Consider the following 17,816-nt stretch of genomic DNA (forward strand, 5'->3'; position numbering starts at 1 on the left):
GTACTTGATAAGTCTTGAAGCAGACCTCACGTGGAGGGTTTCTGCTAAACCATATCTCTTACAAAGCAGTGCTCGTCAGTATGCTGCAGTATTAAGTATGCCAAATTCAGTGACGTAAAGGAGAACTGAATTCTTCAAGTTCACACTTAGGCAAAAGTAGGACATTTTAGGAGGTGAGTGTGAGACATGATCTTTAGGGAAATCATTGCTGATGGAAACGGAGAGAGCTGTTTTTCAGGTGCTTTTGTGCTTGATTCCATTGTCCATCTTTAGACACTTGATTTAAGTTCAGACTCCTTTTCACAGCACCTCTAAACTGGCTGTGACAGTACAGAAATGAATGGATAAAGCTTAATTTGATACTCTGATAGCTTAGCCAACGACCATGACCTCTCTAAAGTGGCTAGTAATATAGAGACAAAATGGGGGATGACAAAATGCTCTTTTCTTTTTGGAAGCAAAGTCTGTGACAAATTGGTTTAGAAATAGTGTTGAAAACCCTGTGATGAAATGACAAACGAGCATGAGGGTATTTTTTTTTTTTTTTTTTCTTCCCTAAAATCCATTCAGTGTATTTGGGCAGAAACAAAAGGAAGATGATACTCTTGGTTAAATTGATTAGTAGAGCATTGTTTCCTGCAGAAAAAAGATCTTTACCCTAAACCGTAACCTTTCTAGCTTCTGTTGCATGCATTGCTGCATTTCCTTTTTACATGTGCTCTTATTTATTTTCATGGCAAATGTATTTTTAAACAGCCTCTGGAATAATTGTTGCCATTAATTAGTTTTGATATTTCCTTTTTAATGATATTTTCATTTATTCCTTTTGCTAGCTGGATTGCCTTTTGCAATTCTTTCTTCAAGGCATACCCCCTTCCAACGAGGATTATTCTGTAATGATGAGTCCATCAAGTACCCTTACAAAGAAGACACCATCCCTTATGCGTTATTAGGTGGAATAATCATTCCATTCAGTATTATCGTTGTAAGTTAAATCCGCTTTTTCCAAATTTATCACTTTTGGGCAGTTGGCTTAATTTTTGTGTTAATCTGTTAATGATTGAATGCATAACCCTGTAAAACAATGTATTTTTTTTTAACTTTTAATTGAAAGTATATTTGATCAAGATAATTTCAGCTATTTTAGGTGGGGACAAAAGAATAACAATGTATAATTAGAAGAACCTTGCTGAATATGTGTTGGTTTTATGCTAATCTTTTTCAAGTCACTGTGTTTTTTAGAACTGTAATTGGTTATTGTTTCAGTAATCATGTAATAGATGAATATCAGTATGTTTCTAGTATACCTTATACCTAGGATATTATTTTATAATTTATTGAATCTGTGTATATGTGTCTACTTTCTAGTTACTGAATTCTGGAAAAGAAAAATTGCTAACAAAGGCTTCATTTAACCCATATTTACTTTAAAGAATGTTTAGATAATGCTAGAAACAGGAGAGAACAGCCAAAGTTCTATAGATAATTAGCAGTGAACATGAAAGAATTTTTACTGGTATTGAAACACAATAATAACTTATTTTCTAGGATTTCAGGTGGGAATGCTTCGAGAATGTGTTCTAGGGAGAAGACGTCAAGTGATCAGACTAGATGATTTTTATGTCTTGACCCAGAGAGTCTATGATTTAGATTAGTTTTATGCTCCATAACTTGTAACTTTAGAAACAAGGTTTTTCTTCTTATTAGTTAAAAGCAGAAAATGTGGTCCCACCCAGGAGATAGGCCAACAAAATAATGTCATATATGTCGTCAGTTTTCCTTATTAGCACTAAAGTTGATCAACTCATAATTTGTGGTACACAATTAATAAAAGAAAACCTCTGCTGTACAGCTGTTTGTTTCCTGAGGTTGTGAGCTCCTTGAAGGCAGAGACGGAGCCTTGTTCGTCTTGGTAGCCGTGCTGCCTTCCGTGGAGCCGGCCTGTCCTAGGTGCTGGGAAAAAACGGGAGTCGTGACGCAGCAACAGTGTGGGCGACTCACCTGCAATATGGTCAAGTTTTAAGAAATCGGTGGATCCCTTCAATCTCGACAAATCTTTACACTGAGTTTTGATTATTGAAAGAAAGAAAGCCAAGCCTATGCTTCTGGAGTAAGAGTAGGGTCTTTGTCTTTTTTTTGAATATATGTGTTCCTGAGAGCTTACTATTTAAATATAAAAATTTTAGTAGGACTCTTATTTGCAAACAGTACCTGATTTCAGACAAGAGTCAACTACTCAGACACTACTACAAGTGTACTTGTCTTTCAATTCTAATTTTTATGTGTCTCAGTGAAAAGGATGCTGTACAAGCAAAAGTCCGAAATCCGCTGCAGACCAGAGGCCTCAGGACCAGGCGCCGACTTCCGGGCGCCTGTGGGTGTCTGGCAGCGCTCAGTTAACAAAAATGCGTTATTGTTATTTCGTTAACTTGGAGCTTTTGACTATTTCAGCATCACCTGTGCGAAAGTCATCTTTATATTTAATAAAACAGCAAGTAAATTGAGTGTAGGTTTCTTAAAACAGAACAGACTGTTTAAAGGTGCTATCAAGTGCTATTTTCATATTAATTGTATCAACAAAGACAAACACTGTGTAGGACAGTGGTTTTATGTACTAATTTAAAATAATTTTAGTTTATTCATTAACTCAGCTTCTTACAGGCAGCACTTGGTTAGACTTATATGTGTTTAATTTTATTTACTAGAAGGTAAAGGATTTCTTTAAAAAGTCGTTTAGGACTATGATTCAGACTTCATACCACGTCTTTGACATGAGTTGCAAATGATCCACAAATACATGAGTGATTGAGGGAGCCTTGTAGAGAACCAGAATTGGGGTAGTTTCTCGGAAGCCCAGAGAGAATTTCAGTAAGGAGGAAATGGTCAACAATGTCACATACTACCAAAGTTAAGGTAAATGAGGGTTGATAAAAATCCGTTTGATCTGATGAGACTGTTTTGACTTTTGAGAGAGATTCAGTAGAATAAAAGGAATGGAGGTAATTAGAGATATTTAGGAAGAAGAGGAAGTATGTCCGTGATTTTAGATTATTCTTTTGGGAAGGTGGGCTCTGAATGGAAGACACGTAACTATAGGGACAGTGTAGAGATGGATAAAATCATCTCGATTGGTGGAGATATAAAGGAGATGGCGAGAAAATACTGTAGTGCATAGGTTTTACATGCTGGAATCATACTGATTTAGATAATTATTAGCTTTGATCTTCAAAAGTATCCTGTTTTACTCCCCCAAACCTTATCTTCAGTTCTTAGTAATTTATCTGACCTTTAGAATCTGAGTACATAACACCTGCTGAGTCATCCCAGCTCTAAGATTCTGCCATCGTTAGTTAGCTTAAGTCTGGACTTCACCAAAGGCAGAGAATTGGCATAAATGGCTCAAAGAGCAGGATAAGATATTTAAATTAAACAAAAATATGGCTACTCTATGTAGGTGAAATGCACAGACACATCTGTACATTTAATTTAGAAGAATTGATTTAGAACTTCTCATATTTATTTCTCTCAGTAAAGATGGAGCACGATAGCTTACACTGATTCTGCACATCAGCTTTTAATCTGTGCCCAGTGCTCTGAATGCTCCTAGTGAGCTGATTTTCTGTCACCAGTGGCAAGAACTACGGTTTGGCTTGTCCTACATAATCATTATGCCTAGGAAGACTCAAAAAGATCAATACCTATTTATGGAAAACAGTTGATTGCTTTTGCAAGAACAACTGACAGCTGAGATGTGGAAGTTTCAACTCCTCGAATTGCGGTTAATTAGTGTGCTTGGTATATATTTTAAATGATCAAAGATCTACTCCATAATAAAACATTAGAAAAATTACTTCTTGCTGTGAATCTATCAAGGCAGTTGCTGGAAAAACCTAGCAGCCTGAGGAGAATAGTATATGCTTTAATGCAAGGCCACTGGCTGGAGGCAGTCTGGGAGAACCCTAAGCAAAATTGCGGAGGTACCATAACCCTAGAAGTGCATATGGTTTTCCTCTCCTGTGAGACCTGTTCTCAGGAAAGGATCTGGTTAAGTTATTCACATTAAGGACCATAATGAATAAATTTATCTGGGGCTTAATATGTTTAAACATATTAAGTTACCTTTTTACTCAAGAGGCAGTATCTTCAATTAAAATTTATTGATCACCTACTCTGTTTTAGGTCACTGTGGTAGTATTAGCTTTCTAATCAACAACTAAAAATTCACTCTGCTTTTGTAGAATTCGTAGTCTAGTTGACAAAGTTATAAGACTCTAATTATGGAATTTTAGGAGCCATTGAACCAGATGAAAGAATTCTTGGTATCAAGTTCTTGAAATTCTTTTCAGGAGGCAGCCATTTATTTCACCTATGGTAAGGCTCACCCTGAAGACAATTAGTCCTCTATAAATGGAAATATTTGAATGCATTATATAATTGTTTATATAAATTGAACATTTGTTGTGTAAAATGAAGCAGCAAAACTAGCACGCATCCTAAGCAAAACTTTGTGACTTATACTCCCCTCCAACATAAATAATAGCAGACTGTTATTTAAATGTTTATTTTGGTCTCAGGTAGCTACAGTGTGGCTTATTTTTTAATCAGCAAATGTAATTTTTTATAATGTTGCCACTCAGTATTGTTTTAACTTCTCAGGATATTGGTCTGTGAACTTGTAAAGTATTTGGAAAGCCTTTTATGCCTTTAAACTCGTTACACTGTTGCATATTCATGCACACGCTGTTCTAGAATCTGGGAAGGCTTTAACTCCAATTTTACAAAAGTCAGGGAAAAATAAAGAGGAAAGAGTCGCTTGAAATGTTTTCTTGGAGAAGGAGAGCATGAGTGTGTGTTTGCTCTTTAATGAGACTTGTTGAGGAAGCCGGGCAGAAAGGTCTGGGGAGAGGCAGGAAGAGGAGGCCCTGTCAGCTACCCTCCCCGCCCTCTGCACCCACTGGCCTCAGGGTTAGATCCCTGCTTTTATATTAGATTGTTTACTCCTTGAAATGGTCTTCCGCTTTTCAATATGATAGATGTTTTTAATTCAGAGGAATTTTTGATAAAAATGAAGACTGTTAAAAGTACTTATATAAAGGATATTTTAATTGGGAAAATTTGTGTTCTTTGAACAAACACCATGGTTTTTGTCCACAATACATCACTGTCTACTTATTAAAACTCAGTTTATTAGAATACAAGAAAAGAAATAAGGTTGTATTGTTTTAAGTAGACTTTGAAATTATTTTAGCTTAGCCATTGCTTTGTAAGCAGCATCCACAATTGATCTGACACCTTTTTTTTATGGTTTAGAATTAGATATCCTAAGTTGATTCCATTTGTAAAGGAAAAAACAGGAAGGGTCTTTTTACAATAAAGATTTTATTGTGATTTACCATTTTCTTTTCTATTTTTAATTTTGTTGAAAGTGCCTGGTTGCTGCTTTAACATGTTTTATTTCTGTTTCTTTTTCAGATGATTATTGGAGAAACCCTGTCTGTTTACTGTAACGTCTTGCACTCTAATTCCTTTATCAGGAATAACTACATAGCCACTATTTACAAAGCCATTGGAACATTTTTATTTGGTGCAGCTGCTAGCCAGTCCCTGACTGACATTGCCAAGTATTCAATAGGCAGATTGCGGCCTCACTTCTTGGATGTTTGTGACCCAGATTGGTCAAAAATCAACTGCAGTGATGGTTACATTGAAAACTACATATGTCGAGGGAATGCACAAAAAGTGAAGGAGGGCAGGTGCGTGTTAAATCTTTGATGTTTGTTTTATCTTGTGTATTCTTAGAATAGAAGTTTTCAGTGACTGGAAGATGAGCCATTCACTAGCTTAGAAAAGCTGATGTAATCACAGGGAGATGAATTGAGTTCATATGTTCAATCTATTCTCTCTACTCATTCTTTTATCCCTGTCCTCTATTTAAGAGTATTTTAATGCAACTCTTTCATCTCCAGTGTATAATGATATAAAATGAACCTCATAGATCATAACAGTCCAGGGTCAGTAAACTTTTTCTTAGGTGCCAGAGAGTAAATATTTTAGGCTTTGTGGGCTATATGATCCATTTGACAACTATCCAACTCTACTGTTGTAGCAGGAAAAAGCAGCCATAGACAATCTCTGAATGAATGGGTGTGGCTGTGTTTCAGTGAAACTTTATTTACATAAACAGTGGCTACTCCAGGGGTTATAGTTTGCTGATTTATGACCTAGTCCAACCATGTGTGAAGCTCTGCTAGATTTCTTAGTATCCTTAGAGTATATATTTTTTATAAGGTAACTTCATATCTTGACAGCGTTAGGTCTTCAGGTTGCCTTCTTATAACACCCTTGTTGGGCTGCATTCTGCATCTGGAGCACCATTAGGCATGAATGAAATAGAATGTTTGGAATACAAAGGGTCCAACTTCTTTAATTTACAGATGAGCAAACAAGCCCGATAACATTAAATAAAGCCACTAATTAGTAGAAGAGCCAGTTCCTCATCTCAGGTTTCAGAATTGTCAGCCAGTACCTTTTTTATATGATTGACCTTGTATTTTATGATAGCTATCCATTTCCCTTATTCATCATCTAATAAATACTTTCCCTGGGTACAACAGCCTTTGATTGTTTTTTGTATGTGATTCCCAGATACGTTATTGTCCTTGTTTGTTCTGTTGTAAGCTACACAGGCCTGCTAGTAGCCCCTAATTTTTGCATTTAGTGGGGATGAAAAAACCCCTTGTGTAACTAAGAGTATACACTATGCTGTGTGCTTAGGATTCAGCAGTTCCCGTCTTCATGGAGCTTAGTCTAGCAGGGAAGACTTACGTTAAACAAATGATGACAATGGAAGAGAAGCTCCCCATTGTAATGAAGCCAAAGATTAGAGAGGTTGTTGAATGGTGAGCTCTGAGGTGGTGATGTGAGGACTGGTATGGGTATCATGTCTTAAAGAATGAAGGAGGGAAAAGTGACTGAAACGTAGGTGGCTGAGAAGTAGATAGTAGAAGGTGGTGGTGTTGATTTGAGCTTGGGTGAGCAAGCATTTTTGTGAGAGGTAGGGGAAGAATGGTTCAGAAATGGCTTTGAGGAGGGATAAGATACCAACACCAACAAGGCATGGGATGTGGAGACCTCATTCTCCACTTCGATAGCACTACAGAGCCAAGCAGTGTACGAGGGAAAGGCTTTTTAACTTAATGACTAGGAGATGTAGTTAACCTTCAGTGAAGAGTTTGAAGACACATGAAAATACAGAGGCCTTGAACAACAGAGCTGGAGTTCCAGAGTTCACAGTAGCGTTGGGATGGAGGGGATGAGCACATGGCTTGGTTGGAGAAGAGGAAGCTTATTTGATAGAGATTACTTCTAATCTATGTGTCAATTTGTGAAGAATTATTCTCTTGATACTGAGTCCTTCAATCCATGAATATGAGGTCTCTCTCCATTAATTTAAGTTTTCTTTAGTTTCTCGTAGTTATATTTTTAGTTTTCAGTATCCACATCTTGCACACGTTTTACGTTTTTAGTGTTTCTTGATGCTGTTGTGAAAAGGTTTTCTAAAAAATTTAAATCAATTTTCTATTGTGCTTAGAAATACATTTTTTTTCACAATTGGTTTTTATATCGGCCTGGTATACTGCAGTCTTGCTAATTTATTAGTTGGAGTAACTTCTTTTATAGATTCCTCAAGATTTTCTCTGTTCCCATTCATACTGTCTGTGAATGAAGAGGGTTATATTTCTTATATTCCCTTCTCTTTGGCCTTTTAATTCTTTTCCTTGTCTTGTTATACTGGCTAAGTGGTGAGAGCAGACATGCTCGTGTTCTTCCTGAATTAGGAAGCACTCAGTCATTCACCACTAAGTATGTTACCTGTGTGCTTTTTGTAGATGCCTTTTGTTACATTCTTATCATGAATGTGTGTTGGATTTTGTCAGTTGCTTTTTCTGTGCTATTGAGATAGTCATATTGTGTGTTTTTTTATTTTAATACAGTGTATCCCATTAATTTTGGAATATTAAAGCATCTTTTCATTCCTGGGATAAACATGTGGTCATGCTGTATTATACTTTTTATTTTAACTGGATTTGATTTGCTAATATTTTGTTAAGGATTTTTACTTCTATGTTCATGAGTGTTATTTGTCTACAGTTTTCTTCCGTGTTTTTTTGGTCTAGCTTTAGTATCAAGTGTTTGGTAGAATTCACCAGTGAATCCATTTAGACTTGTAGTTTTCTTAGTGGGAATATTTTAAACTATTATTTTATTTTTTAAAATAGATGTAGGACTATTCAGGTTATCTATTTCTTGTATAAGATTTGGTCATTTGTCTTTCAAGGGATTTGCCCATTTCATCTAAGTTATCAGATTTATTGGCATCAAGTTGTTCATGGTGTCTCATCATTCTTTCATTGTCTGTAGGAACTGTAGAGTTCTCCCCTCTTACATTTCTGCCATTGGTAATCTGTGCCTTCTCTCTTTTTCTTGAGTGGTCTGGCTAGAACTTTATCGATTTTACTAATCTATTTATTAATTTCTTTAGGTTCATTGATTTCTTCTGTTGTTTTCTGTATTCAATTTCATTTGTTTCTGCTCTTATTTTTATTTACTTTCTTCTGCTTTCAGTTTTATTTGTTCTTTTTTGTGGTTTCATAAGATGAAACTGAGATCTTTAGCTGTGTTGCACATTTTGATATGTTGCATCCTCATTTTCATTTAACCGAAAATATCTTATAATTTCTTTTGTGTTTTCCTCTTTGATTTATGGGTTATCTTTCTCTCATTCATTTCTAGTTTAATTGCATTATGGTCAGAGAACATACTTTATGTGATTAGAATTCTTTTAAATTTATCGTGGTTTGTTTCATTGCCCAGCATATGGTCTGTCCTCAATAATGTACCATGCATTTGAAGAGATTGTGTATTCTGCTGTTTTTGAGGTCGAGTGTTTTTGTAGATGTCAATTCAGTCAACATGGATAGTGTATTGATAGTGTTATTCAAATCTTCTATATCTTTATGAATTTTCTATAATATAAAGATGTTTTGTTAATTCTTTAGGAGTTTGAAATCTCTATAATTGTTGAATTATCTTTGTTTTCTCATTTCTGCCATCTTTTGTTTCATTTATTTTGTGATTCTGCTCTTTAATATATAACATTTACAAGTATTTTTTTCCCTGCTGTATGTGCCCTTTTCTGTATGAAATGTCTTTGCTTCTAGAAATATTCTTTGCCTTAAGTTTATTTTGTCTGATGTTAATATATAGCCATTCTAGTTCTCTTATGTTTATTGTTTGGATGGTATATACTTTCCATAAGTAAAGCTTTAGTTTATATGAGCTTTGCATTTCAAATGTGTTTGTTGGATATTTAAAGTATATAGTTGGATCTTGTTTACTCTTTTTAATCCAGTCTGAAAAATCCCTGCTGTTTGATTAGAGTGCTTAATTAATTCACACTTAATGTAACTATCCGTATGGATTTAGGTCTGCCATTTTGCTGCATGTTTTCTCTTTGTCTCATCTCTTTTTAATTGAGGTGTAATTGGCATATAACATTTCATTAGTTTTAGGTATAATTTCTTTTTCCTTTTAATTTCTCTTACTCCTATACTTTTTCTTACTACACAAATCTTTTTTAGTGTATCATTTTAAGTATTGTACTGAAATTTTTCCTAAATTGTTTGGTTAATTTTTGGTATTTAGGGAGTAAAGTATACATCTTTTAATCGTAATTTATATCAAGTTAATGCTGATTTTCTTATGGCAAAATTAGCCCTTTATACGCAGTGTAGCTCTGTGCCCCCCACCTCCACACACTTGGGGTTATTATTGTCATGTATTTACATCCATATACATTAGGAACCCAGCAAAATAGTGTTGTAGTTTTTGCTTTAAAGAATCATTTTTATAGAAATTAAGTGAAGATTTCTTTAATGATTAAAAGACATATTGAATCTTCAGTGAAGAGTTAGTTTAAGGACATGGGAAATGCAGGTTTCTTTATAGAACTGGAGTTCCAGAGTACACAGTGGAGGGGTAAGTTGGGATTCAACTTAACATCTGGTGTTATTTCTTTCACCCTGAAGAAATTTCTTTAGTATTTTTGTGATTCCACATGTTGACTATGTCATTGCACAGTCTTCTGGTTTCTGCTAAAGAGATGGCTGAGAAATCTGATGAGAGATCATCTCTTAATTATATTCTTGTTCCCCTTTGTGGGATGTATAATTTTTTCTTATACTGCTTTCATCAATTTTACCGTGATATGTCTAGGTATGGTTCTGTATTTACATTTGTACTACGTGGAGTTTGTTGAGCTTCTTAATGTTTTTCACAATTCGAGTCTTAGTTTAGTACTTTTCTACCAAGTACCGTGCTTATATCTCTAATAATATCTCTCTTCCATTACCCAACAGAAAATAACAGACAAACTCTAATGTTTTCTCTCAACCAAGGAATTTAAGAAAGTTACTATGGTGATAAAGGTTTACTTAAGGTTCCGTTACATAAATCTTAGCTCAAAATTTTCTTTTGACAGTGTATCTTTTTAGAGATTTTTATTTCTTACAAACAAAACATTTAGGTAAAATATGAAATAATGTAATTTATTTAAAATGGTATAAAAGGAATTACCATTCTCCGTCCATATGTGTCATACTCTATCTCTTTCTAGTATATCTAACTTAATCAACATATAGTATTACTCTGATTGCACTCTTGACTTAAGTATGCCTAGGTTTTTTTACCCATCATCCTTTAAAGTTTCTACACCAACCCCCATGCAATTGTCCACTTAAAGTCCTATGTAAGAGTCAGGAAAACAACCACTTCAAAAGCAGTATGACTGACTGGATAACTAAAATTGCAGAGCTATATACATTAAAAATAATTATGGTTTTCAATAAGAAGATCTGTTAATAAGGTTTGGGGTTCTGAAGCAAAGAGAAAGTCAAACATAGAAATGAAATTTTAAGACTTTGTATCTTCCAAGAAAAAAATGTGATTTCCATCAGTGTTTCCAGAATGAGTTAGTTGCCAGTTTCAGAGCTGTATAACATTGGTACATAACTTTGCATTGCTATTCTATTGTGGAGCATAGTTTGGTTGGATACAGACTTTTCCTTTTCTCTTGAATTTTAAAAGTCAGGATGCCAAAAATGCAGAAACATTTCAGTCTAGACATTGTCTATAGTTTATTAGGATTATAGTGTAACCAGCTTTTAAAATTTGTCTCCACAGCCTGCCTCTGTACGTTTTTAATTATCAGAATGCTTGACATTGGAGAGAAGGGAACATAAACACTCAAAATGAGTCATTTTTGTTCACTATGAGTCAGAGTTACATCTTAGGGTGAGAGTACCCTCCTACAATTTTGGTTTTTGGTCTTGACTTTTTTCCCACTTATTCTCTTACTTCCTTTTTCTCCTCTTCCCTCCCTGTGCGTGCTCTTGTGCTCTGTCTAATATCACTGTTTTCACAGGACTTTTACTGGGCTTCATTTGTGGTAGCCATTGAGTCCTAAACATAGAAGTAAGAACATAATGGACTATAAGGAAACACTTACTATTTGTAGTTCCAGAGAGCTCCTATTCATTGTTTAAAATCAATACTTGGGAGTTTACTATAAATTAAAAGGGGCTGTGCTTTCAATAGTAAGACATCCAACTGCCATTTCTTATGTCAGTAAGAATAGCATTACATTCAGTTTTTCAAAAATATTACTAATGAGTCCAGGTCGTTCAGACCTTTAGCTCCCTTCCTAGGTCAAATTTCTCTTTAGAGAATCTATAGACCAGTGGCTGTCAAACGTCAGTGATTCACTAGAGTTACCTGGAGGGCTTGTTAAAACACAAATATCTGGGCTGGGCTTCATCCCCAAAGTGCTTGATTCAGAAGATTTGGGGTGGGGCCCGACAATGGATGTTTCTAACAAGTTTCCAGATGCTGCTGTTGCTATTGATCTTGGTACTGCATTTTGAGAACCACTGCTTTATATCACCTTGATTATGGGAACATGACCTTGCATGACATCTGCTGTCTCGGGACGTGGGAGTGATATTTACCCTGTTAGGTAGGGTGCATTTATTAATAAGATTGGGCACAGCAAGCTGGTCTGTTTGTGATCATACAGTACAGAAACTTTGGTGCCTTTAAGAGATTCACGTTTTTCCTTTTTCCTGGCTTTTACTTTAAATTACATTTGTTTAAGCATAAACTCTGTGTTCCTGATCAACTATGAGTGGCTCATCTCTGACTATATGAGTCTGATAGTCAATACAAAGTTATTTCTGTTTAGATTATGGCAGCTTCGTATTGTTTAGATGTTTAATTGCAATATGTTTGCTTGAATGTAAGAAATAATTTTCCTTTTTTAAAATTAATTTCTGGTGTGTTCTTTCAGTGGATTTTTTTTTTTTTAATTTTAATTAAAGTGTAGTTGTCCTTTTCTTTTTTAATGCAACCCACATGTGGGTAACTAAACCTGAAGTTTAAGGGAATGCCTCTATAACAGTGAAAACCCATTATAACTGGAGCGACTGGCTGTGGTACTAAATTCCCGGTAAAACCTGCTTTATACTTTGAGAGAATGGCTTCTTCTCTATGGTCTGATAGTAGACATTACTGGAGAAACCTTTATGCCTCTGAAAAGATTTATTTGTTCAGGCTTATCTGTATTTCTCATACATGTGTATATCAGCAAACCAGACAACCTTCTTTTTAGTCTTATAATGTATAGAATGAAAGATGCAATGATTTTAAAAGCTCTTTCACTCTATGAAAGGACATTAGTTATTAGTGTATTTAAAAGGAATGTGACTTCCAAGGCCAGTACCTTTCCACCCCCTCTATGTTGAATGTCAGTACCTGACACTTTCCATTGAAGCTGTGACTGCTTCCTCAGCCCTCCATTACCCTGACTCTCTTTGCCCCAGTGTTTCTCACATTTTAGCTTCATTGCAATCATGTGGAGGGGTTGTTAAAATACAGATTGCTGGGCCTCACTCTCAGAGCTTCTGATTCAATGGGTCGGGGCTGGGGACTAAGAAATTGCATTTCTCTGTGGCTGGGGTCAGTTAATGCTATAGATATGATGCGTGTCCTAAAAGTATGTGCCAATTCTTTGTAGCCTAGAGCTTGAATTTTGATAGGCTCTTAGCAGGAGGCACAGGAGATAAAGGCTGAGGCCAGAGCAGAGTAGGCAGACAGATAGATGCCCATGAATAAATCAAGGACTCCCAAAGGGCCACATCCTCCCAGGACAACTATCAAAAAGATTTCTTAACCACAAGACCATACTCACACCGTTCTGGGGACAGAATTCATACTATCTGTATAGCTTTAAAAAAAGAGCTAGAAGTTTAAAGTGGATTGGTAGTGAACCCATCAAGAGAGAACCTATCTTCTCTGAATGAACTCTTTCTAAATGAAGGCCTCTAAGATTCAACACAGATACAGTCCCAAGGACATGGGCTCATATTCTAATATGAATGAACATACATAGAAACAAGCTATCCTAAATGAAAGTCAGCAGATACAACAAACTACATAAACTATCAAAGATTGCAGATATTAGAATTACCATATAGACTATAAAATTAATGTCTACTGTGTAGGACAAGAGATTGAGAATAGGATGTAGTATGAAGAGCATCAAAGTTGAACGGACAGATTTGAAAAAGAATCAAAGGAGATCTTCTATAAATGATACATATATAGTAATTTAAATTTTAAAAAAATTAACAGATAAATTAAGCACGTTAGACACAGTGAAAGGGAGGACTGAAATGGAAGATAGACCTGAAGAGAAAAGATTAAAAATACAAAAGAGAGATTAAGCGACATGGAGGGATACAATGAAGATGTCTAACATGCTGAATCAGAATCTCAGAAAAAAAGAATGTGGAGGATACAAAATCAAAGCTATCATGGCTGAGATACCGCTCCAGAATTTGTGAAGTATGCAAATCCTCAGACATAGGAAACCATGAGTACTAAACCAAATAAATAAAAAGAAATTCCTACTAGATCCATGATAGTGAAACTGCAGAATATGGAAAACTTTGGTGGAGAAGGGGAGAAATTGTAGAGAAAAGACAGGTAACGCAGAAAGGAATGGGAAACAGAAGGCTTATATTTTAATTACAAAAAAAGAAGCCAGAAAATAGTATAATGATATCTTCCAAGTCATGAGAAAAAAATCCATCAATCTAGAATTCCATACTCAGGAAAACCATCATTCAAGAATGGATGCAAAATAATGGCATTTTCAAACTTTATAAGGCTGAACATTGATGTGGGTGTTGAAACAGAAGTGGGAACAGACATTGCGGCAGGGGGTGGAGGGCTGTGAACAGGCTTCAGGCTACGGTATCCGAGTTCAGGCCAAGGTGAATGAGCTCTCCCAGGAGAAGGGCTGCCCTGGCTGACAAATGTAAGGGAAAAAACCTTCAATTTGCCATTTAGAATAGAGTTCCAGTCACAGCAAGTTACATAGTCATGACCAGTCTGCCTGTTCACTGTGTAATACACCATACTCCAGAGTTAGTGAAAACAGCTGTATTTCAGAATATATTTTTATCTCTGTAAATTTTCTTTCTGAAAAGACTTTTCTAAGCTTTGATAGAAAGCTGGCTTAAATTGTTACTGTATCTATCTGCCTTCACTAGAGGGGCTATAATGAAATGAGATGGTAGTCTAGGATTGGTTAAAAATCTAATAACGGCAGTGTGCTTAGGCCAGGGCCAAAATCTTAAACATTTCAGTTGCGGTCACTGTGATGAAAACAATCTGCATTTCGACTGCTCTTCGGGTTTTTATTAAACTAACCATATACAATTATATGTTCCTTTGTGAATTATGGACACAATAAGATGCTCCTACGAGCTCTATCTCCTAGAGATGCCAGTAAAGAGATTTGTAGGAAATATGAAAAGAATTTGAATTTATATTTTGGTGTCTTATTCTGCTTATTTTCTTTTTAATAGAAATAAAAGTCCATATTACCCTGGTTGGCTTAATAACGTACTGTGGGGGAAGGCTTAGAGACTGGGGTTGGGTGGAGCTCTCCCTTTCTGTTTCATATTCTTGTCAAAGTCAGAGCCAGACTTCTTTGGCTGATTCTGTACTGAATAAAATATGCTTATGTATTCAGAATAAAAAACTGAAACCATTGTGTTTTTAACTAATGAAATCACCCTGTGACTGAATCAGAGCTGTTCAAAATATCATAAGTTTGGAATTCATGATTTTGTGGCACAGCGTACAGTGAATACTCTGAACATGAAGTCGGAGGGAAACTTTCAGCTTGCTTGGCTTTGAGAACATTTCTGTGATCATGGTCATGTTGGCTTAATGGGATTTGACAGTCCTTGAAATTGGTGTTTATTTAACTTGTCAGCTCTTCAATATAACTCACTGAAACTAACCATAAAAAGTAGGGAACTCTAATTGTCTGATTTAAAATAAGGATTTGTATTGATCTATTCTCTATGGCCAAATAGTTGGCAAGGGTAAAAGTGATTTATTTTTCTTGTTTTACATAGATTAAACCCAGTATAATTATCTGGTTTAATTACCTAATTCCTAGTTGGCACAGAAGTTAGAGTATTCTCTTTCTTAGGAATGTATCTGTTAGATACAAATAGACTATCATAATTCTTGGTAGAATCATCATCCCTATATGCTTAGGAAATCTCCCACCTACTCTCACTTGCCAAATTTACACACATAACTTTTTTTTTTTTTTTTTTTAAAGATTTTTTTTTTATTGGGGAAGGGGAACAGGACTTTATTGGGGAACAGTGTGTACTTCCAGGCCTTTTTTTCCAAGTCAAGTTGTTGTCCTTTCAATCTTAGTTATGGAGGGCACAACTCAGCTCCAGGTCCAGTTGCCATTGCTAGTTGCAGGGGGTGCAGCCCACCATCCCTTGCGGGAGTGGAACCGGAAACCTTGTGGTTGAGAGGACACGCTCCAACCAACTGAGCCATCCGGGAGGCAGCTCAGCTCAAGGTGCCGTGTTCAATCTTAGTTGCAGGGGGCGGAGCCCACCATCCCTTGTGGGACTTGAGGAATTGAACTGGCAACCTTGTGGTTGAGAGCCCACTGGCCCATGTGGGAATCGAACCGGCAGCCTTCGGAGTTAGGAGCACGGAGCTCTAACCGCCTGAGCCACCAGCCGGCCCCACACATAACTTTTTATATGTGTGTTCTAGGAGTCTTTTCTCCTCTCTGAATCCAGGGGACCAAATTCCTTTTGAAGCAAGCAGGGCGTAATAGGTAAAATAAGAGCCTGTCCCTCTTGGTTTTGTTCTTATTTGTATGTAGGGAAAGCAGTCAGCAGCATTCTAATTATTTGCATGATGAATCTTTTGCATAGAGTAACCTCTGTATCAAATGTGCTTGCCTTTTCTGCATCAACGGCTGATACCATGTAAGCAGAACTTAGATCGTGAATGTTAGTGAGCTTTCTTTTTCTTTTTCCATCCAAAGTGCCATAAAATTAAGTTTTGCAAGCATTCCGTCATTTTTAGGTGGGAAGATGATACTCAGATGTTTATAGACTATAATATTTGAGATGATTCATTTGGTACAGGAATGTCAATGCACAATTTAAAAATAAATGTTAAATGAAAGCATTTAATCTGGTGGGAAATCTAAGGCAAGATGTGTGTCGATTTAAAATGCAAAAATTTTGCTCTGTTAAATTTTTTAAATTTATTGGTTTTTTTTAAAAAAGTAGTCAGCTTCTGAGTGTTCCAAAAGAGGTGTTACTATTACTAAGGGGCAAACTGTGCAAGTGGAAAATAAACCTTAAATCATGGTCACAAAGTTTATATGTAATAAAGTCAGGCCATGTATGTCAGTTAGGGCTTGTCAAGTATTACTTTGGAAATGCTTGGCAAGTTTGTTCTCAATGACTCATTATCCATCCTGAAAATTTCAACAAAATGACACTATAGAAATTGGACCTCAGACCCCGCCAGCCTTGTCCTCACTGTCCCCCATCCCACGCTTCTGATCGTTAAGTGAGGGGAGGGAGCTGTATGCACTGTGTAGGTAAGGACAGTTATGAAATCAAGAAGTCTCGGCCTCTAGGAGAGAAAATTAATGTTTCTCTTCTTTCTCTTTCAGATTGTCCTTTTACTCGGGCCACTCTTCATTCTCCATGTACTGCATGCTGTTCGTAGCAGTAAGTACTGTGTGTCTGTTCGTGGTGGGTTATGTGCCACGTGCGTTCATGTGTTCAGCCTCCGTGGCCTCTCCTGTGTGGTTGCCTCTGACATTCTTGTCAGCTTATGTTCTCACTCAGCTGGACTCCATTGCTGGCTACAGTTAAGTTCAGAAGAGAACGGACGCCTATGCTTCTGCCAAAGCCAGTTATAATTGTTTGAAGGTATTTTTGTCCATCATTTAGAGGTAGCAGACAGGCACATTTTATAGCAAGCTGCAAATTGGGGACCTTCAGGATAACAGGGAGTCTCTACTTTTGAAGTAGGTTTCTTTTTGTAACAGTGGTAGAAACCTAAAGAGATAATCAGCAAGTCTGCATGCCTAGTGCTAAGAATGAGTTCATGTGTGCCCTTTACTTTGGAACATATTATAATCTCCTTTCTCTGTGTGTGTCTCCCTCTCTGTATAAAATTATCAAAATTTGGTGGGAAAAAAGGGGAGAGATGTCTATACAGAGCAGCTGTAATTTTTGTCTTAATTTTTTCCTAAGTGGATTTTTATATAGCTTTGCTCTAAATTTGCTGCTTCCTGCCCCCCCCGATTACATTAACTTCTATATGAGTGTTTAATGCTTAGATAAAAA

General features: G+C 36.2%; 1 protein-coding gene across 3 annotated transcripts in view; it reads left to right on the forward strand.

Annotated features, from left to right (window-relative positions):
• The window catches only part of PLPP1 (phospholipid phosphatase 1), a 76,835-nt gene that overhangs the window by 49,177 nt on the left and 9,842 nt on the right, over positions 1-17,816 (forward strand). For 2 of the 3 annotated variants that reach the window (XM_019743162.2, XM_019743145.2), the window contains 2 exons: positions 5,473-5,753; positions 17,135-17,192. In XM_019743162.2, the coding sequence (XP_019598721.1) occupies positions 5,473-5,753; positions 17,135-17,192 (339 nt within the window). Of the gene's footprint in view, positions 1-833; positions 986-5,472; positions 5,754-17,134; positions 17,193-17,816 lie in introns of all 3 variants that reach the window. The other variant, XM_019743155.2, reaches the window with a different exon arrangement.

This window comes from Rhinolophus sinicus, linkage group LG03 (assembly GCF_036562045.2).
Source record: "Rhinolophus sinicus isolate RSC01 linkage group LG03, ASM3656204v1, whole genome shotgun sequence".
Taxonomy (NCBI): domain Eukaryota; kingdom Metazoa; phylum Chordata; class Mammalia; order Chiroptera; family Rhinolophidae; genus Rhinolophus; species Rhinolophus sinicus.